The following is a 24,832-nucleotide window of genomic DNA, read 5'->3' on the forward strand; positions in this document are numbered from 1 at the left end:
ACTTAATTAACATCAGGAAGCTTAAGCCAAAAAGTTTTGGGGTATTTTAATAGCAGATTTGATTGGAGGTCCTTTTTGGGCAGAACTGCATTTATAGCCTGACAAGAACAGGGAGCAAAACTGTAAATACAAAAAGTAGGGCTGCTACACACGAGACCCATGTGGGTCATAGCCTGACATTAACTCTGAGTGGTGACTGAGCTGACCAGTAAAACCTGATTCTGTCTAAGGATCAACAGAAAAGAGCCTGGCTTGGAGGGCCTTTTTTTAATTGCTTTTTTGTGCTTTTCAGGGACTAGGATAATATAACTGTTAATTCTTCTTGTTTTCAATCTTGTTTAAAATAAATTGACCAACTTATGATGAGATAATCATGATGTTGTCATAGTGTGCCTTTGGGTAATTTTGCCATGTACCTCCTATGGTATGAGTTAAACTGCTAAAAATCTATTAGTCAGTGTCCATAAGTTAAAGGCATATCATAAAATCATATCATACATTAAAGACACATGAAAGATTATTGCTGGAGAGGCAGGAAAAAATCTAATAGGACATGTATAAATGGTGCTAAGGAAGTAATGAAATTACCTGAGCTATTAAAAATTCTAGACTAGAGCTAATCTTAAAATCATAACCAGGACTCCAATCACTGAATTTTTTCATATTTACCATAATGATGTTGTTTACTATGCATAATTAGGAACAACCTCTCTTTCAATGAATGACTGTTTCAAATTTATGTTTCTGAGATCTTTAATTTGCTTTTCCAACATCTGGGGGGAAATCTTATCTGCAAATACATAAGTAGAATTTTGCATTGGGTAAACATTGGCATTTTCCATCATGCTCTAGGAGCATTTATTAGCTTTATGCAGGATCAGTTGTTACACTTTCATTTTTAGAACAGCATGGGTCAGAGGTGAGCTTTACTAGTGGTAGACTTAATATAAAGTGTCTCCATTGGCAGGAGAAAGGTGTATTAACTCGTTGCATTTATTTTGGTGCACTTCTGTTTACTATTAAACACACAATTAAAGAAAATCAATAAAAAGTAGGATACCATGAGAAATGTTTTTTCTTTTCTAGCCCTAATTATTTCTTTCTGTCTGAGGGTAAGAGACACAAGTATTCAGAAGCAGGGTTTATTTTTTAATTTTAATATTTATCTTACCATTCTCACTACTAATAAATAATGAAGATTTAAGTTGCAGTTTTGTATTACATCTTCTTCAATTGAAGGATATTGAAGCAAAGTTATTTCTGGAAACTGAAACCTGTTGGTACAGAAAGACTGATGAAAAAGTAGTCCAATGAAAGTTGGATGAACCTTTTTTCTCTGAAATCTTGTTATTCAGAACTATATCTTGCTGAACTGCCAAGTAACTGCGCTAATAATTATATTATCTGGAGTAACTGTGATAAAAGATGTGAGCATGGAGTTACAGTAGGATTCTGTTTGTCTGAGACAAACATGTAGGTATCAGCCTTTGGTGTCATGCCAGGAGTTAGCTATTGTAAAATATTGCTTTCTTTTTTTTAAAAAAAAAGGCTTTGTCTTAACAGTCTACCTTTCTTCTGAGTGTTATTCAATTGAGATTTCACTGTAGGCAGTCATGCTTCTGCAGGTTCCTCGGGGCTGCTCACTTCCCAGGATGATTGTTTATTTTAGCATAATGCCTGAGAGTTGTGGTCATGCCCAAATATCTCACTGACACTCTGTGTGAAAGCAATCACAGCCTCAGCTTAAAATATTAAACACAAAATGAGATAGCAGAAAGGAGGACACGAAACCACTATCAGCAGAATTTGCAATATTTGTTTCAAGTGCAGGATCCTGGAGGGAATCGTACTGAGGAATTCAACTACTTGGCCTTATCAACTGAGGGAAAATGTGTCTCATGTGTAATTGAAACTTTTATTTAGCTTTGCAAAACGCTTTTTTTGCAAAACGCTTTGCAAAACACTTTTGACTGCTGTTCTGGCAGACTATAAGATCATGTTGACATAAAAAGCAAATGTGTCGTAGTGAGTCTGTTTCCTTAATTTTCAATGTGATTACAGGGGCCCCAGATGATATTCAGTGCAGCCAAAGATCTTGGACAACTGTCAAAACTCAAGGTAATGGAGCCAGATGAAGCTGTGAATGGCTTGAGCTAATGAAAAAAAATAGATGGATAATTAGTGATTGTGAGGCCAAACCTCAGGCCTCATTCTTATTTACTGTAGTAAGGTTGAATATGGCAATAACTACTCGAAGGTGAATAATGGTTTTACAGTTTCATCAAAACCCGATTATGAATAAATGACTGATTACTTACATGGTAAGTGATCACTAGATGGGTCAAGAAGATCTCATTCCCATGTTGCACAACTTGGCTTTAAAAGTATTAAACATCACCAAAAAAAATATGAGATCTTTGTGTTACCTTCTGGAACCAGTTCTAAAAAGCTCTAAGGTGAGAAAACCATTAATTTCCTTTCTGTGCACTATTTATGGTGTGCATTGAAACACAGTATTTACCTCTGCAATAAACTCTTCAGCAGTACAGTGCTGGAGTCCACTTGATGGAGAGCTGAGATGTTTGATACTGATGTCAGTTGTTTGCCAATTAATTTTGCCATTAGGACTTCAGATTTGTGCAGATACGTGACAACTCGTGCTTCTATGAATAATTGTTTGGTTTGCTAGACAAGTTAAAATGTTACATAAGTAAGTCACTGGTGCTTACATTAGACAAAGATTTCACAGGAGTGCATCACTTTATGACTCTTTAACGTATTCTGACAGGAGCCCCTTCTTTTAAAAAAAACATGTGGCATTAACAAAGATTAGTTAAACTCTCAGGTTTATTAATAAGAGTAATAATTTCTGTATCATCTAATTATTTGAATTTCAATTTTAACCTCTCCCCTACTCCCTAGAACAGAGAAATAACACATCCTAGGAAAATAAATAAAACTATGCAGATACTCAGTATTAAACAGGGGATCTTTTCCCCTGCAGTCCATATTTTCAAGAAACAACATAATTGCTCTAAGTTATAATTTTTTGTCAAAGAAATCTGAAATTGAATTAATGCCTGTTAATCATATGTCCTTGGAGGGCATTTGGCAGATTTTTTTGTATATTTGTTTTTCCAAGACGAAGCCACAATAGTTTCCTTTCACAACCAATTGCAGTCTTCACTTGCTTTGCAGGACCATGTGATTCGAGAGGAAGCCAAAAGCCTGACCCTGAGGCAATGTGCAATAATGGAAGTAGCACTGGTTACTATAAAGGTACAGCTTTACATGTTTTTCTGTTCTGTGCTGGAATGACCAAGAACATGACTGACAGTTTTTTTGATTAAAAAAAAAAACCTGGAGACTTTCATGCAGTCTTCACAGATTGGGTTTCTGAAGTCAAAAGAAACCATTAAGGAATATCATTTAATGTATTTATCAGTGTTTTTCACATTGGCCTGTATCATTACTTACTGTAACTTAAAAGCAATCAGTTACTAGAATAACAGCATGGTTTTGTGTGTGCTGTGAAGAGACAGCACATCAGGAAGGTAAGGAGACAGCTACTGAGTATAAAGTTGAAGATATAAACACAAGGAAATACTTAGGATCAAGTCTTGTGCAACAAAATAGTCTCAAAAGACAAGAAAAAAGCATCAGAGAGGGCTGCCCAATTGCATTTTTTTGATTTGCAGTGGAATTGTCATTTCTTTCAGAAATAAAAATAGTCTTTGGGGATTACTAATGTTGTGGAAACATAAATGGAACAAAATGTTGAAGTACTGCATGCTACCAAACTAAGCCATGTGAAGTCTTCTGTTCAGTATTTTCCGTTGAAGGCCTTTGTTCTAAACACATAAAAGTTGTGAAAAATCTAAACTCTAACCTTGCCTGAGTTTCCAGCACTTAAAGAGGCAGAGATAGGTATTTTACAAAGAAAAAGTCCAGAAATGGAGGGAATAGTTAAATAGGGGAAAACCTTTATTAACTCAGTATTCTTATCTCTGTGTGCTCCATAACTGAGCTAAATAATGTTTTCTGAGAAACCTGTTTTCAAATTGTAAGGCAATGACATGGCATTGTAGCTGCCTACTGTACTTGGAACCTGATATGGCAAAATCTTTGCTTTCCAAAATACCAAGCAAATAATAATACCTTGACCATGCAGAAATAGGGCTTACACTGGTAGAAAGTGAACAAAGACAAACTTTGTGAGCTACCTCAAGAAAAAAAGACTGCTCTGTTGATTTAGGAATGCAGTTCATAAATTTAATGATCAAAATATAGAATGTTTTTGTTTATGCTAAGTAAATATGGTTTGTTGAAAAGCAAAAAAACAAAGCTGCCAAAATAAGAATAGAAGAATGTTAAAAATGACATATGGTATGTGTTCAGAAATTAAGTACATGATTATGATAAGGAAAGGTTTTGCAGGGAGGAGTATCTCAGTACTTTTTTTATTTTTCCTTTCATTTAATTCACTGAGAAACAATTATCATTTAATAGTTGATGGTGTAATTAAGGCTTCAAAGAATATAAAATAAATGAATAATTTTTTATCTTAAATATATATAGCATATCATGAGGGTTTATATTATGTAAAAAGAACTGTAGAGATAGATATATATATATATATATATAATTTTTTTAATCTTAATTTACAATTTACTGTTAGGAGAAGTGGCTTTCTGGCCTCAGTTGTTATCTCAAACTGAATTCTCTCTGCTCTCTCATTATCTCAGCCCAGAGAATATGTATATTGATAATATTGTCCTAGTTTCCACTGTGCACCCAGAGGCTCTCTGCAGAGTGACACCCACACCCAAAAGGGCTTGTGTGACATTTGTCAAGTTTTGGCTGAGACTGCAGTGGTTCCTGCATTGATTTCCATATACTTGACATCTACCCCTTTCATTTGTCACTGAGCCCTTCAAAAACCTCTTGTGTCACCTACAAACCTTGAAACCCCTCAGACAGGAACACGAGGAGCAGGTGAACTATTTTGAGGTTTCCATCTCTCAGGAGCAGGATATCAGCCATCCAGCTGAATCTGTAAAACCCTGTTTACTCATTATTTTTCTATATTTGGTTCCATACAGTAATGATATGTTCACATTACTGGTTTTGCTTGCAAAATTTACCATTTATGGGCAAAAGCAAAGCAATGTAAAAAACTCAGGAAGATAAGGGTCAGGTGTCCTTGTTTCTTTAATTATCTGTTAGCTTTCATGGAGCTTTTAGCCATTTGCAGCTGCTACTGCAGATAACATTTTATTGGGAGACAGAACTTAAAAAAAAATCACAGTAATAGTCAAGAAATAGCAAGAAATATTAACAGCTTTTAACACTTGCTTATAAATTGATTATAATCCTTAGTGAAATCATGACTACACTTTTAAGCAATTAAGACAAGAGAGACTTCTTTGGAATATATAGTATGAAATAATTTGCTTGGAAAGATATAAATTTTATGTAAGTATGCAATGATGAGAAGATAGAGGTGATTTAGTCAGAACCATTTAAGCTGACACTAAGTGCCCCCATAGTGATAGAGCAACATATAAAACTTTGAAGCCTGATGATTTCAAATCCTGGTCTGCTGCTACAGATATTTTTTTCCCTGTGACGACCAGCAGGCTTCAACACAGAAATGTAAATAATAACTGTTATGGAACGTACATTTATGTTTCATCTCCTGCAAAATCTTGAGAATCAGAAGGTGAAATGTGTACACTAAATACAAAGGGACTGTAGGTCTGCACTGTCCACATAAGTTTAGGATACAGCATTTAGTGGATATATATGTATGTAGAGAGTGTATATTGCATATATTCCTCTGGCAACACCAGAAAAGCAGCCAGAAGATTCTGCTTACAGTCCCCAGCACTCCCTGTACAGAGTGGACCATGTCATCAAGTAGTCACAGTGTGTTCCTGAAAAACATTGTTTGTTTTTACTAATTAGCCATTAATGGGAGCTTTATTGATCTTGAGACCTAGAGCTATAACATAGATTGCAAAATGCTTTGCAAGGTGTTTGAACAAAATGAGTGTATGTAGCCCATTTATCTTTTCATTGGAGCTTAAGTGCATTAATTCATCAATGACTGTCTCACCTGAAATTTTAGGAAAAATTCTTCATTGAGGGAGGAAGAAGAGAAGAATCTGTCCTAAGTTTTCTGAAGTCAGCTTTGGGACTGAAAAGGGACTACAATATGTTTTTATAGTCAGTTTACATATATTTTATATATATATAGTTTACAGCATGGCATCAAAGTGGTAAACATGTTTTGTTCCAAATCTAGTAGATCAGTAGTCATTTTCTCTTTTAGATATTTCTGCTAATATCTATTTATCTATATATATGTGTTTGTTTGGGTTTTTTAATGAAAGAAGGGGGGAGCACTCAAGGGACAAGTGGGACAGCAAAAGGAGCAGGGCTGTCTCGTTAGGCCTTGCTGCCCAGGCAGCAGTGACCTCTACACTGGTGCAGCTGCTTGCAGAGTGAAGAACTGCCCCATCTTAGGGGCAAAAAGCAATATATTCTTTACTTGTGATTGTAAATATGCCTTGATTTGAAAGTTTGGTGTTTGGGGTTTTTTTTAGATAAAGAATTTAAACTGATTCCACTCTCTGCAACCTAAAGGAATGCTACAAATATTTATCCAGTTTTGGCAGAGAAGTACTTCCGATCTGGAGGATCAATATTAAAATCTTGTATTTTTTTTCTTCCTCCAACACTTATTTTTTTCACCCTGGTAGAGAAGCTCTGTAGCAGAGATAATGACAGTTATCTCAAATGCTTTAGTCATAAATCCAGCTACACATGCCTACTGTTATTTCTAAAAGTTCGTTTAAGAATTTTACTTAAAATTGTACATCTGCAACTGAGGGCTTTCTCAGATAACTTTCCTCTATGAACAACCATATTTGCTTTTCATTTTAGCAATACTTCCATGCTGGAGGGAGTGGGCTGAAAAAGAATTTCCTGGAAAAGAGCCCAGACCTACAGTCCCTCAAATACGCTCTGAGCCTTTACACACAAACTACTGACGCCTTGATAAAGAAGTTTATAAGCACTCAGACTTCTCAAAGTAAGTGACCTATAGGGGACATAAAAAGTACATCAGATTATCTTTTAAGTGTTTTAAATGATTGATTGCCAGTCATGTTCTCCACACACTGTTGTATTTTAGAGGTTCTTGTCACAAATGGTGGTGTTATCCCACATCCAATGCTGTTGTCAATCGATGGAGCTTTTCTGAGGGCAGTTCCTTTAGTGAGCTGTCACTTCCCAGGGAGCACAGGTCCCAGAGCTCTGTGTGAACACAACATCAGGGTTATTTGTAGGAGCATTCCACACACAGCCAGGGTTGTGGAGGCTATTCCAGAGTGCACATTATAACTGCAGAAACAGTAAATTCACCGAGTACTTTAGCAGCTCTAGATAACTTCTGAGCTGGAGGATATTAATTACTAAGCACAGATAACTGCAGAAGGTTAAAACCCTTAGGAGGTTTCCTTTTGTGATTAAGAACAATAAATTATGAGCAACATGTCCTTAATGTAGCACACTGATTCCATGTTACAGAACCCACATTTCTCCTTCTAGCAGTTCATCTGTGGATTCAAAAGGATTAGAAGGTTTCTGTAGGTTAAAGTACACCATTATTTTCCCTGTCTAGATTTTTTTCTCTTTGTGCATTTCAGAATTCAGATTCAAAGCCACTCTGCTAAAAATGGCACTTTTTTTTTTATACCTGCTCTTCAAAATTCAAATTTTTGATACTTTCCCAAAAGTAAACCAGGGCAGGGAACGTGCAAGAGTGTGGTATTAGATATACTTTGAATCTGGACATCAGTAACACCGAAGCCACTTTTTCCTGCTTGAGAATTTTGGTGTAGGGCACCAAAAAAATTGAAGTACAAAGTTCTCTTCATTTAAAATACACATGCAATTCATTAATGGTTTGTTTCAGGAGAGGACTTTCTGTGGTTTCAAAAAGAGGACAAGAGTTCACAGTTATACTTTAAGGCAAAGAGTCCTTCTATTTTCAAAAGTAGGTCTTATGGATGTAGGACAGTACATTCAGGAACTGTTTTATATAGCTAATGTGCACTATATTCTAAGCTGAATGTTTTCTTTATTCTAGAAACTGCAAATTTTTGCACAACAGTAATCTTCACTAGATTTCTTTTGAAGGAAATGGGCATTTGTAAAAATGGCCTGTCTGCCATTTAGTATATTTGGGAAAGAATACAATTTGCTGATCTATAAAAAATTAGGAATACAATTTGCTGATCTATAATAAATCACCCTGGTCATAAGAATCAGAAGAGTTTTAATTTGACAGTTAAGCTGGAAATCAGTTGCTTTTACTTCTAAAGTACAGGATGTTACTCACCGTATAAAAGCCATAAAACATTAGTTTTGCAGCTTGCCCCAAGATTAATTCCAAGGAATGATTTCCTAAGCTATTTCCGTATTAAACTGAGGATATCTCTGTTAATAATTCATATATTACAAGCGAGAAAATTGCTGTAAAACTCTAATATGTAGGGAATATATTCTTTTTTCCTCTCTCTCAAAAAAAAAAAAGAGATTAACAATATGGATTTAGGCAGAAAATTGTGACTTACTAGTATATTTTGTTTTTCTTTATACCTTTATATTCTATATACCTTGATACCTTTATTGTAACTTCAGGAGCAAAAAATTATCTAGGTTGTAGCCATAAGTAAAGATCTTTTATAAATCCTGAGCAGCAAAATTGAATTTTCTGATTTTCATTGTGATTTCAGCCTGAGGTCTGTGTTCATTTCTGTGCACACATTAGCGGGCCTCTATTTGCACACCAGTATTGTCAGAAATGTAGCCACTGGGAACAAAGTTAAGGAAAAGTGACTCATAGCTTTTCATTATCCTTTAATGTCTAATTTAAAGGAATTAAATTCTCATCTATTATGACCTCCAGCCTCACAGCTGTAGCTGTATCATTGGCATTTAGTTCAAATGACCCTCTTTACAAAGCAGAAACTTTCTTTGGAGTATAAGTGGATTTAAATTTGCCCTCATATTTGTGCACATTTCCAATCCATAATCAATAGATAGTTGGATGTAATTAAACTCAAAGCAGTGGAAAAAAAGGAATATTTTAAATAAAAAGAAAATAGCATATTGAATAATAACTGTGACTAGAAAAAAGTGGATGCTAGTTTTTCCTCTAACGACTACTGGAATCATACAACAATCAGACTTACTCAACCACAGGTGAAAATACTTTTTCCCTTACCGTGATTAAACTGTAGTTTTTCTAAGAAATTTATTTAATTGGTGTGAGAAGGGGGAGTTAACATTACACACACACAAAGCATAAGGTTGGACTCTGTGATTCCATGATAATAGCTCTGTAAAAGTGTATGTTATGGCCCTTGATACATCCTGTATTCATGTAGATGCAGGATCAAATTCAGTAGGAAGAACCACATTATCCAAGAATATGATTTGCACCATTTCTAAAGAAGGATGACTGCTTGAACCAACATTTCCATTCCCAGCCTCTGTGCCTATACATTCCTAAAGAACTTCTTGGCAACAAAGCAATTTGCATAGACAATATTAATAAAACCATTCCTAACTTTTAAAATGATGATTCAGGGATTCATAGTTTTTCCTGTGGCGATTTAACTACACTAAATATTTGAAAGCTAAACTCTTACTGCCTTTTTCAAATACATCATGAGACTACATCATTAGGGACATATGCTTTAAAAGCAAGTTATCACACAGACAGGAATGAGGAAATTAACTTCTGTAATCTTACTCTGATGACTTTTCCTCTTCAAAGCACCACCACAGACTGTTTTCAAAGCAGACAAGTGTTTGAGTAAGTAAATGACAATGCTGAGCACATAAGCCAGCAGTAACTGTTTCAGTAACTGAAAATATTGCCTTTTTTTTTGCTTTTCTTTTTTCTCCGTATAAAGATTTGTCATGGCTGAAGATCTTTTTCAATTGTAACAATTCTGTGCTGCAGAAAGTTGTAAATTTAATGCTCACGCAGCACTGTGAAAACAAATCTGTAACCACACTATGAGAATTATTTATTAGACAACATTTTTCTGTTATCTTTAAAGTTCATACAGACAGTACAGGTACCAGATTAGCACGCTTACTGACAGCTTAAGTTCTGTCATATGCTATCATATTAAAAACCTAGATTTCTTCCTGGCACAAAAGGAGAGAGAGGTTTCTCTTCAATTGCATCCCTACTGCTATCCCAGATCTGCCACACACTTTCAACTTATTTGTTTGGAAATTAAATACTGCAGAAACTCTGATCTTTACAGATTTATAGTTGGTATCAATAGGGGGACTTTCATCTCTAATTGTCCCTTAGCATAAAAATTTCCAGAAAAATAAGCAAAACCTGCTAGCACTTGTCCTATTTTAATACCAACCCACCCACGGAAAACACCCAGAGCAGCACTGCATTCTCTTTGGCAAATAAATTATCAGTACTTTTTGGTAGGAAACTTTTGTAATACTACATACAATGAATCATAAACTGCTAATGAATTTCGTTCTACCTATCTGAATTTCACATTTAACATTAACCAGGAGGTAGTCAGGTGATGCTGCAGTGCCTGTTGTAAGTGCATTCTTCTGGATCAGTGTTTTCTTCTTATTCAACCATACCCTGGTGCTAATGTTGCCAAGAACCAGTTCATGGAGCAGGTCACTTTTGGAGTCTTTAAAATGGACATTGATATACACCTCAAGGATTTTTAAAAACCTGAAGGCAGTTTAGTGAAGAGAACTGCATTTCAAAGCTTGAGTGATTAGTATTTAACACGCTCCGTGGTCATTGATATCTCTGCAAAGAGCATATAAAACACAACCAAGTGAGGATCTTGTGGCACCAGCACACCATTACCAAGTAGATCATCTGAGGTTCACATCCCAAACTCATCTTCTTTCCTCTGGACTTCTGTCAGCTGTAAATTGTCACTATTAGATTGAACACTAATAATAACAAACATTAGCTCATACTGTAAAAGTGGGTGGTTTTTTTCCTCTAAATTCAGCTGCAGGATAATATGCTTGCGTAAATTCAGTCTGTAATATGGATTGTTTTCAAAATCTTTTGTAACCAAACAATTCTTTGTGCACTTTGTGCCAAGAATGAATCAGTAGTAAAATAGTAGCACACTGCCAAGCCTCACCTGTAAAACCCAGCTTAGTTGCAGGAACTGGGGGTTCAGTGCTGGATGGCCAGAACACACCATGGCTGGGTAACAGGTGGAAAGCAGCCAGCAAAACAGCCCAGAGTATCAGGGAGAGCTCAAGCCTTCTGCAAACGACCATATATTTTGTACATTGATGTATTTGTTCAAGTTATCAACCTACAACAGCTCTAGACAAAATGGTCAAATCTCAGTTCAGGCAGATAAGCTAATTTTAAGTAAACTTGAGCTAAATTCAATGACATTCTCACAATGAAGGCAAAACTATAGAAACCAAAGGGCAAACTCCTACTGTATTTCTGTATATCAGAAGAGAGGGAGCAGACTCAGAATGCTGAACTAAAACTACATCAATAGCTACTGGCCTATTGTATAAACTTTCCTACTCTTTGGTGTATTTGCCTCACCATTACTCAAAGCTGAGATCAGAACTGCAGAAGCTTCTCTAAAATAATTCCTAAAAAACCAGAGGGGCAGTCACCTTTTTATTGAATTAATAACTTCACCTCTTAAACTGCTTAATTTAAAGACTATCAAAATTAAAATGAGATTTATGCCTGTAGTTAAGGAAGTGTCTTAAATCTTCAGTAATTTCATAAACTCTGTGTTGTGAATATTTACATTTGGTTAGCATCAGCTCTAATAACCCTTGAACAAATATTATTTTAGCTTTAGCAATGTACATAAAAAGACAGCACCTCAAACACAGTGTCCTGAATTAGTTCTCATTTATTAGCACTAATTTCTCCAAAGTAAGTATCACTGTTGCATCAAAAATGGTTACTTATTGGAAATAGAGAAATATTTTTTTCTTATGAATTTACAGCAGCTTAGCTTAGTTTTATAAACCTCATTAGAGAATGCTACTGTTATTGCAAGATAAATGACAGTAATAGGTAGTGGCAGGACTGCAATGTATTTTTTAGCTTGACTTTAAATCGTTTGTATTACTTAAGCAGAAAAATCAATATTCATCTCACAACACAGAGCTCATACTGCAATCCTTACTTCTGTGTTTACAAGGCTGCAGAAAAGGCTTTGCTCTCACATCAGCTGGTCTGTATCAGATTTCTTCATTCTTGTGACAGACAACTGAAAGGCAAAAGGGGAAGATGCATCTGAAAACAAGAAAATATAATAAGCATATTTACCTAATGAGATTGAGTATCTCTAACAGGAGCTCCACACTCATCTTGTGAAGTCACCAACACAGGGAAGGAAGGTACACAAACAAAACTAAAGAGAAATTCTTTGCAACTGCCAAGTCAAAACTCATTTCTGTGTTCCTTTTCAACCTGTAATGGTACAAGGCAAAGCAGAACCTCAATATCCTTTTAAATATATGGAATCACATTAAAATAATAAACTGCTAGCTAACTGTAGTTTAGGCAAGCAGATAGATGACATCAGATTAAAGAAAATTAAAAATTGTTTAGCAGCTCTTATAAGTGCAAAAACAAAAGATTTGTTTCTGCTTTTGCTTGTCAAAACTGTTTTACAATCAACTGTCATGTTTTGAAAGCTATACTTGTATTCTATCAGGAAATTCAAGTCCTGCAGTTCTCTCATAACCTATACTTCAGAGAGAATTTAACTCAAGAAATAATCCCTCCTTCATCCACTGTAGTTTCAAATTGAGGTCAGAATCTTGTGTTACACAACCTTATTTCATGAAAGAAAAAAACCAGACCTGCATTACGAGCTGCAGAAATCAGTGCACAATTGCAAGCACTGTATAGGAACAAACAGCAGGAAATATAACAATGAAGAAACTCGTGGAATTACAACTAGTAGAAATATTCTAGTGTATGCTGATAGCAAAATAAATGCATTCAGAATAGTGGTAGAAAACAAATACTTTTAAAGTTCACATATAGAAAACCAGACTGTTGGTAAAGCAGAAGATCTTTACAAAATATTCACCTAAGAGGCTGTTACATTAGGAAATGTCTGGTTGTTCCTTAAATGTCCTAAATTAGAAACAAGTTTTATATAGGTTCCCTCTAAGTCTTCAAGAAAATAAACACAAGCTACAGATATCCATCAATTATATGTCATCAATTTTTAAAAATAACTTCTTATTAGTATCCGTGGAGCATTCAATACATATATAAACCACTTAAGAGGCCTGGATGTTGCCTGGTTAAAATGCTGGACAGAACACACACATACATATACATGGAGGGGTGATGCTAGTTGGTACACTCCTCCCAGATCAGAGCTGCCTCATCTGTGTTTCTCACCACACGGGCAGAGCAGCAGCTCCAGAGGAGGGAAGGTCACGATGGAGCTGTTCAATTCCAGCCCTTGCTGTGTAAAACACGGCAGAGATGAAGGGAAAGGCCTTAACTGGGTTTCCACTCTGACACTCAAACCAGTACTTTTTACTAACACTGTAATATTCTGCTTTTATATTATGCTCTCTGAATGCCTCAAGTCGCTCTGTCTGACACCACAGAAATTCCAGTAGGAGAGAATGTATTTTGATAGTGTGGCTTTGTACAGTTGTAGAGAGAGGCTTACAGATGCTGCCGAATCCCCTGTCAGCCTTAATTCCGTCACACCAAGCGATCCGTAAGAGAAATTACTTCCGTTTTCTAATCAAATACAAACCTTCTAAATCTTTTCAATCTTTTCATGGCAGCCTGGTGAATAAATGGTTGCTGAAGTCAGCCTTCAAGAAACCGGACTTGGTTCTCAGAATCCCCCAAAACAAACAGTTATGAACCATTTGTACAGCAACCTTTTAAAGCAAAGCAAAACATGTTGCAGTTAGTGTGGTTATCGTGATAAAATCAGGTTTCCTTCATGCTTTCCTTTTCTCTTAACATTTCAGCTTTAACTTACTCTTTGTATTAAATGGAAGTGTTAAAAATGCACTCAAGATTTTCCTCTAAATCACAGAGTCTCAGGATCCTGTGAAAAACAACTCGATGAGTCACTCTAATCTTTTATCTTCTAATAAATTAGTAGATGAACGCCAGACAAATATATGTATTTTATTGGCATCATCAATCAAAAGATGACAGATGCTTGTCTGAATTAAAGTGCTCATTTCATAGCTTGTGTAATTCCTGGAGCATTGAACTCTGTGAAAGCTTGAATATTTGTTCAGCTTTTTCCTCCTTACATCCTGTATGGAAAATAAGGTCAAAGCATAGGTCCAGTGTTTAAATAAACAGCTTAATGCTGAAGCAGCTAGTGAGCAAATGGAGCAGGGTAGGGTAGGGTTACCACAGGCAACTTTGCCAGGTCAGCTGGTTTTACTGCCTGGCTCACAGTGCTCAGTGAGCTTTTCTGAGTCTTGGGTAATAAAATCACGTCAGGCATGATGATTTGTTTGCAGGTAGTTGTTTTTCTTCAGAGCTAGGTTTCTAATTCTCAGAGAGGTAAAGAATGTCTTGAAATCTTGAACCCTAAAAGCTGGAGACAAATGTAAGCCTCCACAGATTTAGAAACTTAATACAATCATACAAACTGTTCCAGGTTCTAGCTACTGTCTTTGACTACTTTGGGGCAAAAATACTGCTAGTCACCACTTGCAATAACTGTATGAGTGCCTGGATGGGAAGAGGAGAAAACCAAGAAACTACCAAAGTCTAGGAAGAAGACAGTCTTTAAAAGAACATCCAGCCCCAGAACTATAAAATACAAGAAGCCATAGACATTAGAAGGAGGCAGTGTAGATACACAGAGAGACTTGGTCAACTAAGTATAAAGTAAAGGGAAAGGCTGAAAAAAATCAGTAAGCATTAATCACCTTCATTTAGTGTGAAAGCTGGGGAAATCAGAGACCTCAAATAAATAGTGCAGAAAAGAACAATGTGAGTAGCCTAACACTGATTATAGATCCATGCCAGCTGGAAGGAGAGAAATACCAAATACCAACATGGTAACCTTGGCAAATTATAAAATTCCAAGCTCAACGACAGAAAAAAATCCCAAATTTTTTTAAAATCTTGTCTTACATTGCTATTATATAAGCACTGATTAGTTCAGTAAAAAACACATTCGTATTTGAAGTCAGATGGGTGCTTGGTAAATATTAGATTCCTTTGCTTTTTAATGAAGCACTTCTTTTGCATAAAGTAAAATATTTAATTCATGTGTTCCTTCTCAACCTAGGGGTCATTTTGCCCCTGAAATACTTGCAAGGAACCATGAATGTATGGAAAATGAGAGGATAATTGTGTGAAGAAAAAAAAATATAGTAAATTTAAGTAAAGGACTTCTGACAATGTATTTTTACGTATTCAGTAAATTCGGATATTTTGTGCTTTTCTTTTAAAGCAAGTAATAGATTATTACATTGTAATAAATGCAGATAGAATAAAAGCCTTTCAAATACTAATAGGAGCTCTGTTTTCAAGCACCTGAGACCAGACACGGGTCTCTTTTGGACACTGTGTCAACTGTTCAGTAGGTTCCAGCTTCCAGAAATGGAATCAATTCCTTCCTCAGACATATGTAACTTCTCACATTAGGAGAGGGATACAGTACATTCCTGAATTCTCTGGGACCTGAGCTGAGAAAGACCATGAATCTCAGGCTACAGTGGGTTTTGGACATGCTGCTGGTTTGGGTGACAAAGTTCAACCTTTATTTTTCTACTGAATTTCCACAAGTCTCCAGTTTTGACTACGCCTCCCTGTCCCATACACCTACTCTCTCTCTTATACATATACTCTACTCTGACAACCATATACTTAAGGCTCAACAGATCTATAAACTTGACAGAAGGTGGAGGAAAAAACAATCTACTTCATTAACTAATAAGATTTCAGGTTTTTTAATAAAAGAGAACTTTTGAATAAAACATGATTTCCCAAACAAATCCTATAAGCTTCATGAATGCAATGCAAGTTTGGGGAAAGGCTCAGAGAGACAATGATTATCTGCATATTGCCCTCATAAACATTTGGGAAGAAAAGTGCATTTTTTAAAGTATGGCTGTATAGTTAGAACTGTCCTTGCAAGCACCAATAAACAAGAATGGGCACTGCATAGACCACAAACACTTTATCAATTAATGCTTCTGGAATACAGCATTAAAAAAAAAATTAAAAGAAAAAAGACAAGGAAAAGGAATTAAATCTGTGTTATTGAAAGCTGTGATTGTTATTAGATGAAACAAAAATAATATGTCCACAGGTGAAGAATGACAAAAACACTCCATTATTCTTCTCTTTTGCTACTAGATAACTTTGCAGCAGAAAAAGAATTCTTGTTTTGCAAGCATGTCCTTAACATCTCTCTCACTCTCCAAGACACACAATTTGCTGCTGTCTTTTATCATTTATGTTGTGAGAAACAGACTCTCAAATAAAGCCTTCTCTAAATTTAAGGATTTATGTGAGCCTACCAACAGGAAGATGAATATCAAAAGATCTGAAAGCTGTTTCAAATGAAAGAATTGCTATCATAAGATAATACATAAGGCAGATGATGTTCCATATCATGAAATGATACATTAGTAATTATGTACAAGCTCTGCTCTCTTAACTATTCACAGCAGCATAACTGTGGTGTTTGGAGAGTCAGAGCTGAGACCTGTGAACAGCACAATCATTACCTCAGCTTCTCAGCTTCATTTTGTCACTCTCATTGAGGTCCATGCTGCATGCCAATGCTCCTTGTAGCCTCCAAACCTAACTACTCTTAATATTTTCTATTATTTAAGAACTCATGAAAGCATCCCAGTTTCCATGCCTCAACTTCCAGAATAGCTGAAAAGTACCTTCCACCAGATGTACTGCTTCTCCTATTTCAAGGCCTGAAATTCTGTTCTTAAATTTTATGCTAGTTCATCCTCTGTGAATCCCATTTATTTCTGCTGGGGTCTTTTATCATGCAAACCTAGAATTTATTTTCTGAAGTACTCCTCATTTGAAAACTTCTTGCTGCTAAAGGATCAAGGAGGACAAAGGAACCCTTCCACAGTAATGTACTTTTGTGCACAATCACAGATTGATTCACTAGGATTCTCTTTAGCAGGAATATCATCCTAGAAAACACAGGGAGATTCTGTTTTATTTTTACAAAATATACATGACCCATTTCCCCCCTTGGATTTTCTGCTGTTTTATCTACCAGAGTCCACAACAGTCCACAAGTTCACACTTCTCCAAAGGTACCTAGAAAGGAGTAGAAGGCAGGGGAATTTGTTTCTCTGCATATGTAGCCAATATGATTATCATGACTAAGAAATATTTGGCTTAGTCCAAAATGTCTGTCTTCTGTCAAAATCATTAAGGCTATAACAGCCATCACTTTGATGGCATTCCAGATGCTAAATAAGGAGGAATCAAAGCCTGACTTTTTGTTCTCTGAGGAGCAAGCATCTTTGGCTAGAGGAGATTTTTTTTCCTTTACAGTTTGTTTGCTGCAAAAGAATAACTGCACTTTAAACGTAGCTGACCACTTTGAGAGGATAATGTATTTTGAATCACATGAATATCCTAACAAATTAATTGTAAAACAGAGATTAGAGTGCAAGCAGCAATAGTTAAAGGTGCATAAGGTTTTCAAAGGAGAATCATTTATAAGTTTGTTAATCTTTGAATTAGTTATATTACAGCACTAAAGAAAGAAAGGTGCAGTCATTCTCTGCAGTGAAGGGCTAGATATTTACTGTCAGTTAAATTGGCTTATTAGATGTGGTAGGATAAATGGACCTTTCTATAGTGCAATCAGAATCACTAATTCCTGCTGTGACTTTACAAGAACTAACAGCAAGAAAGAAAATAAAACCCAGCAGAAATAGGCAGATCAGGGACTTTAAAATGAGGTGCCACAGTTCTTGAACATCAAGAAGAGCCACCCTAAGCAAATATTGAATGTCCTAAAATTGTATCTCTAGTTTGCTCCGCAGGTCAGAAAGAGAGAGAAAGGTGGATGGGGTGAAAGAAACCAACTTTATATTCTAGACTCCACTGGAAATTGTCTCTGCTGGCTGAGACATTCTGCTGCAGAAGGTTTCCTCAGCAATACTGAATGTAGGATCATTTTAATGTCAGCTGCTTTCAGTATAAAACCATGGGACGTTTTGCACAGATTTCTTTATAACTGTATCGAGCAGAACTGTGCACACAGGGCTAATCCCACCATATATTTGTGGTACTGCTTAGAGCAGTGTTGTTAATTATGGTCTACTAGGAAAAGGAATGGGAGATCAGTTAGAAGACCTTTGCAAGAATATACTTTGCATAAGTTAATAAAAAAGTTGGAGAAAGAGAACAAGCCTTATCTTACAGATTCATAGATTTTTGTTTTGGTAAAATCATACATGGCATTAGAGGTTAACACAGCACACTCCACTATTATCATCTTCCACAGGCTGCTGCCTAAGCTATCTAATAAAAATGCTAATTGTTTTCTTTTACAACACTCCTGATTTCTCCTGACCAGGGTTTGGTTTGGGTTTTTTTTAAGCTAGAGGCTAAAACAAGTAATTTGCACTGGCTGATATTTTCAGCGATATTCAGGATCGGTCTAACTCACCTTCCACTGCACTCAGAAGTAAATTATTATTAATTGTGATTGAGACAGAGTTCAACAACTTCTCATTCTCTCAGCATGTTCAGTTTATCCAACACATTTAGTGTCCCTAAGATATAAGTGTTCCAGATTCCTAGTTCTTTTCTCCTGTCCAACTTGGCATTGAGAGCTTTTTAATCAGAACAAAAGATTAAAAACTGAAGAGTTACAGTATGTTCAACTGAAACTTCAGAGCTGAAGGAAGGCTATCCATGGAATAAAGAGCATTGCTCGTAAAAATGTTCACCACCACAAAAAGAACCCATTAAGTTTGAATTCCATGCACTATGTAACAATTTGAAAAGGTGGGATTTTGCAAGACAGACTAATGCTCCAACACCTCCAGTCTCTACTTTCTTTGATTTACTTTACAGCATCAAAAGCCAACAAGAATACCCTATAAATAAATATGTATTATGTATAGTACTGGAGTTCTACCCTGGATAAGATGCCTTCTGAATTATAGGTGTTGTCTTCATTTAATCCACAATAATGTAAGGGAAGGCTTTTTCACACAAGTCAGCACCGTGGGTTAAATGTAACTCCATGAAAAACATGCTACTCACAGATACATGGCCTAAGGACACTGTTTGCAAGAGAAAAGAAAATCAGAGTTAAATTTATGACCTTGACCAAAGAGATTTCCCTTTCTCTTCCCAAATAAAAGTAAATTTTACTGTAGTTGGGTAATACTTTTGTTTATCCTTTTAAATAAAGCCATTCTACTAATTTTATTTAGCTTTTCTAGTCCATTTGATTCCTAAATTTTTATATAAGTTCTTAAAAAAATTATATGTTATTTATTGTGAGCAAGATGAAGAATGGTTCACCATCTTAAAGATTCTATATAGTGTAGCTTTAAGTAATTATGCAAATACAAAAGTAAACTTAATTGTTGTCATTGAAACACAACTGCTTGTCATTAAAACTCTGATATCTAATAAATTGCTTTTTTCCGTGCCAGTAGTGGTCCAAACCCTCTGCCTTTTACTAAAATACATCTAACAGCAACATTAGTACATGTACTAATGTACATTACACGTACAGTACATGTACATTAGTACAATTCAGAAGTGGCAGCTATAGCTACATTAAGATATTGAGACTGTATATTTTTACTGAAACACTGTTGACTATGTTCCAAAAGTGGATTTATTACAATTCCAAGCCAAATTCACCTGAAAGCTGGAAAATGCAGAAAAACATTCAAGGTTCTGAGCATGTTAAATGATTACTGAATTTCCACATTTTGATTTATCAGGAAAAAAAAAACCAGACTTGTTCTCTGAAGCAGTAATACTTGGGGTAAGAGCACTTAATTGGCTTTGCAATGTTCATCCAGTGTAGACAGTGTAATTACAGATCACTCCAACACAATTAATAAAAAGCACTGTGGAACCCCTTTCTAGGAAGCCACTGATGAGGAAATCAAGAAGAAAAAAAAAAAAACAAAAACAAAACCCAAACAAACTATGTATGATAAAGGAACAAAAAATATTCTGGGTATAAACTAATTTATGGGGGGAAATCATTTCCCTCTTTGTTATTACATAAGACACTCTTCTCCCTACCCTTTCCTTAATTTCTGTATGAACTGCTGGAAAACTTCTAAAGGTGTGTTTGATTCTCCTCACATATAGATAGATGGAGAGCCAGTGGTTAAGGAATTTCTGTATAAATAGAAGGCAGACAGAGTCATTCCTCTGCTACCCACAGAAACAGTAGCCTTTTAAAGGGGCAGTAATTTGCTTTAGTCTGTGGTTCACAGAGATTACACTGGGACACAAGTGCAGCTCACTGAATTCAGCACTGAGAGTCATCCAAGCAAAAAACAAGTAAACACATCCAATTTTGTTTATGTTGTACTGTTCTAATCCAACTTTTCAGTACATACTGAGAATCCTTTTAAAGAATCTTTCTGTGCAAGTTGACTTAGAACCTCTGTTGGTGGTCAAAAGGAAAAATTTTAAAAATTAAAGTTCCTGGTTCCTCTGCCATCCCTTCAACCTTCTTCTTTTTTTCTTTAAGCCTCTCTGTCTGTGCTACTGCAGAACTTTAATACCTTGCCGAGACATAACCCCCAGAAAAGGATTAATCAATAACAACGCAGAAGTAACTTTCCAAATGCGTACTGTCAATAAGATTTTTGGGGTGAACATGGAAACAAAATTTGACAAAACTTTTGCATTTCAAGATACAAACACATCTGATGACAACAAAAATGGAAAGTTCCAGATGAACAGAATATTTTATTTTAGAGGCACTTTACAGAGACATTTGCAATTGCCAGGTACTTTTGTGGCAAAATCACTTATGAATCTGTAACTGATTCACACCTAAATGTAAAACACATGTCAGAAATTTCTAAGTGTTTTTGGCAGAAAATACCACTCAACTTCCACTATTTCTCTTGAAGCCAGATGTGCTAACCTATTAATTATTGTTTCAGCTCAAACTGCTAATAATTCTGTGGGTGAGATATCTATACAAGTGGATGTCTCCACACATCCTGGAACTGGAGAGCATAAAGTCACTGTAAAAGGTACGTTTCCAGCAGCTACCTTTAAAAAGAAAACAAGAACAAAGAGCAAACCCCCCAAGCACTACATCCTAAATAAAACATATCAATAATAAAATAACAAATGTTAAGTATTACAGTACTTGTGAAGCTGTGAGTGTGCTTCAGGTGATTGGGAATGTACTTTTTCCTTTCTCAACATCAGCAGAAGTCCAGATTATGCACTTAAGTACTGTCTGTGCTTCTCTGTATAGACCATTAAAATTTAAGTTATAAAGCTGGAGCTATAAAGTAAAATGCGTCAAAATATCCTCTGTATTGCTTGCATATCACTTAACTCTCTAAAATCTGCAGCAAAGCTGGGTGGTGAATGACTGCACTAAGTATTAAGAATTTGCCTTTTTAACAAAATGTTTTTGTTCTGCACAACCTGAGTTTCAGAGAGAAACCCAGTATCACTGAGATTAGTATAAGCTGATTTTTTAATTACAGTGAAGGTAGCAGGCAAAAAAAAAAATAAAAAGCTGTAAATGTAAAGGATTTGTAAAACATACGTTTATGTTTGATACTGTTGAGCTCAAAAGTAGCCAGACACCTTTACTTGGCAGTGAACAGGCAAAGCTCCTCCTGGGCTTGCCAGGTATTGGTATCCTATAGGAAAGTTCTCAGGTCACCTTTTGTTGGCTATACAAAGTCATGCAGGGTAATTAATTGGAACTCCTCCAGTGGAATTTTATTTAACTTTGTTTCTTTTCTTTCTTTGTAGTTGTGGCAATTAATAATCTAAACTGGCAAACAACAGCCATGTTCCGGCCATTTGTGGAGGTTTGCATGTTAGGTCCTAAACTAAGTGACAAGAAAAGAAAACACGGAACCAAGACAAAGAGCAACACCTGGTCACCAAAATACAATGAAACTTTTCAATTGTAAGTCTCTTTTGTCTGCTAATTGCATATTTTGTGCAAATTTTTGCCGTTAAATCAGTAAGAACATAAAAACCCCATCCTAAGGCTGCTATACAAATCAAAATCCATAGATATAGACACCATTTCAAAATTATTTACTGATTTGTATCTTAGTTTATATGAAGATGAATGGCAGCCACTAAGCTCTCAGTCTTGAAAAAGCTGGTTAAAATGTATAATTCATTTCCCTGTAGAGGAATAACTGTTTTTATACCTCGGAATCCATTGGCCTCAGTAGTTATTTGGACTGAAGCATTGATTATTACTGCTACGTATCTGGGGCTTTATGACTGTAGAGCTATCTAAATATGTAAAGGGTTGTACATTGTTACCAGTACTGTTTATCTAATGCTGTTATAATTTAATCCTTAAAACTGCTAGAAACTTTCACCTAACCTGGAGTTTTAAATTTAGTACTTCTCACAGCACTTCTCAATGTTTACTCCTCCTCCCCTTTTATAAGTGAGACCAATCTATTTTCATCCTCTTATCCTTCAGCCCTGACTGGGAATGAGTTCAACTGCTGTGTCTGACCACAAAGCTACTTTTGATGTTTGTTGCCAGTGATTTTCTTTATATTTTTAAAAGTTGAGGTGTTGACAGTTGTAGAACTAGTTGAATATTTTATGTGCTTTCTAGGGAAAGGTAACTACCTATTTCAGACATTGAACAAATTCTCTGTTCCTGTTCAGATCAGTGGAAACAGAAGCTACATCACCAGTAGCATCTGAAAAGTTAACTGTGTGGGAAGTTTAAAACTAAATGATATTTGTTGCAACAAAATGGAACTACAAAATTAAACTACCACCATCACTTTCATTTTTCCAAGATTTCTACAGTGAATTCATCCCTTGGGGAAAATTAAACTGAACTCCTTGTTCTAAATTCACATTTTTTCATCCACACAGCACGCTGAGTAACGAAGATAAGCCAGGAGCCTACGAACTTCACCTCTCAGTGAAAGATTATTGCTTTGCTCGGGAAGACCGAATCATCGGGATGACAGTCATTCAGCTGCAAAACATCGCTGAGAAAGGAAGCTGTGCCTCCTGGTACCCCCTGCTGAGAAACATCTCCGTAGATGAGACTGGGCTCACCATCCTTAGAATACTTTCTCAGAGGAACAATGACGAAGTTGCTAAAGAGTTTGTGAGACTTAAAACAGAAACAAGATCTGCTGAAGAAACGGCCTAAAATCCCCAAGTAATGCAAGATTGTCACCGCCAGAACATAGATACAATGCTGTTGTCTGAATAGTGCATGCATGTGCAAATCTGTGGGAATGTTTAACTAACTATGTTTTCAGTGTTTGCCAGTACTTATGTACTATATTTGCAAGGTATGTCAAGGAGCTGTATATCTTTTATACATATTTTGGTCTTTGGTAAAGTAATTGTTCCAATGAAGTGCCAAAACTAAGAGTAAATGTTTCATCATATCTTTTGAAATGTTGATTTCACCTCATCACAATTCCTTTATTTTTTAACATTTATTAATAAATAATTAGTTTTTTTAATTGATTAATAGATTGTCTCTGTTAAATTACTGTGTTGCTTATTCTAAATTAAGTTACCTCCTTTACCATTATTTTAAAAATGAGGTACCTAGTTTTCTTCAAACTGTCATTTTATGCAAGCCTCATTTTAGGTGTCTTACTGATAACTTTTTCTATCATTACTACAGATGCAGTTACTTATAGAAAGTGTTTGTAATTTTATAATTACCAATATAAAGTAATGATTTTTGCATAAAAACTGAAAAAGGATGGAAATATTTTATGCTAATCTCTTTTCCAACCTTTCATAAATATCACTGTGAAGAAATGCTGTTTAAGCAGGTCCTCAAGAAGCTGTGCTTACCAGAGTTTGTTACTGATGTTTGATATCTTGAGATAACTTTGTTCTTCAAAACTGCCATGGTAATATCATATTTGTATTAAAAGAGTAAGTCAGTATCTGTAGAACAGACTGCTGTACAGTACAGTATATGTGCTTTTAAAAAGTCATTTTTTAAATGATATGGTACTGTACAAGGGTTGGTAGTTTGGGATATGTAATGTTGGTTTGTGGTTTGTTTCTAGAAATTGTTTATGAAAAGAAAAGATGCTGTGAGCATTTTCACTCAGAGTTATAACGTTGCTTTACATACTTAGCTGTAACATCAGTTAAGTGCTTTATTTCTTTAATTTTTTTTTAGAAATGTTCAACAGTTTGTACTTATGCAACATTACTATGTATTGCACTAAAGCAAACTCTGTGTCCTGTAAATATATTTAGTGAGGAATTGTAAAATAAAGTATGCAGAAACTGCTTTCTAGTTTTGTCATTTGATATTATTTATGTAACTATTGGGTTTATCTGCATGTGAAGCCCATGCAGTGGGCTTACTATATAACTTTATAATATATTAAAGTAAGATTTGCACTGTCTAGCATCTGGCTGTTTTATAAGTGTAAGATTTGACATCTCAATGTCCTAAAAAATGCAATAAATTAGGTATACATATTATATAATATAATGTTGTGCAATAATACACATAATGTTCTGTAATGATACACATTTGTC

General features: G+C 35.5%; 1 protein-coding gene across 2 annotated transcripts in view; it reads left to right on the forward strand.

The window, feature by feature from the left end:
* Nucleotides 1-24,578, forward strand: part of UNC13C (unc-13 homolog C) — a 143,499-nt gene extending 118,921 nt beyond the window's left edge. For both annotated transcript variants that reach the window (XM_027644325.1, XM_027644326.1), the window contains 6 exons: nt 2,062-2,118; nt 3,199-3,279; nt 6,949-7,096; nt 21,235-21,327; nt 22,070-22,229; nt 23,177-24,578. In XM_027644325.1, coding sequence (XP_027500126.1) covers nt 2,062-2,118; nt 3,199-3,279; nt 6,949-7,096; nt 21,235-21,327; nt 22,070-22,229; nt 23,177-23,462 — 825 coding nt within the window. In that variant the 3' untranslated portion in view covers nt 23,463-24,578. The remainder of the gene's footprint in view (nt 1-2,061; nt 2,119-3,198; nt 3,280-6,948; nt 7,097-21,234; nt 21,328-22,069; nt 22,230-23,176) is intronic.
* Nucleotides 24,579-24,832: the final 254 nt, after the last annotated feature.

Source organism: Corapipo altera, unplaced genomic scaffold (genome assembly GCF_003945725.1).
Source record: "Corapipo altera isolate COAL_440 unplaced genomic scaffold, ASM394572v1 50, whole genome shotgun sequence".
Classification (NCBI taxonomy): Eukaryota; Metazoa; Chordata; class Aves; order Passeriformes; family Pipridae; genus Corapipo; species Corapipo altera.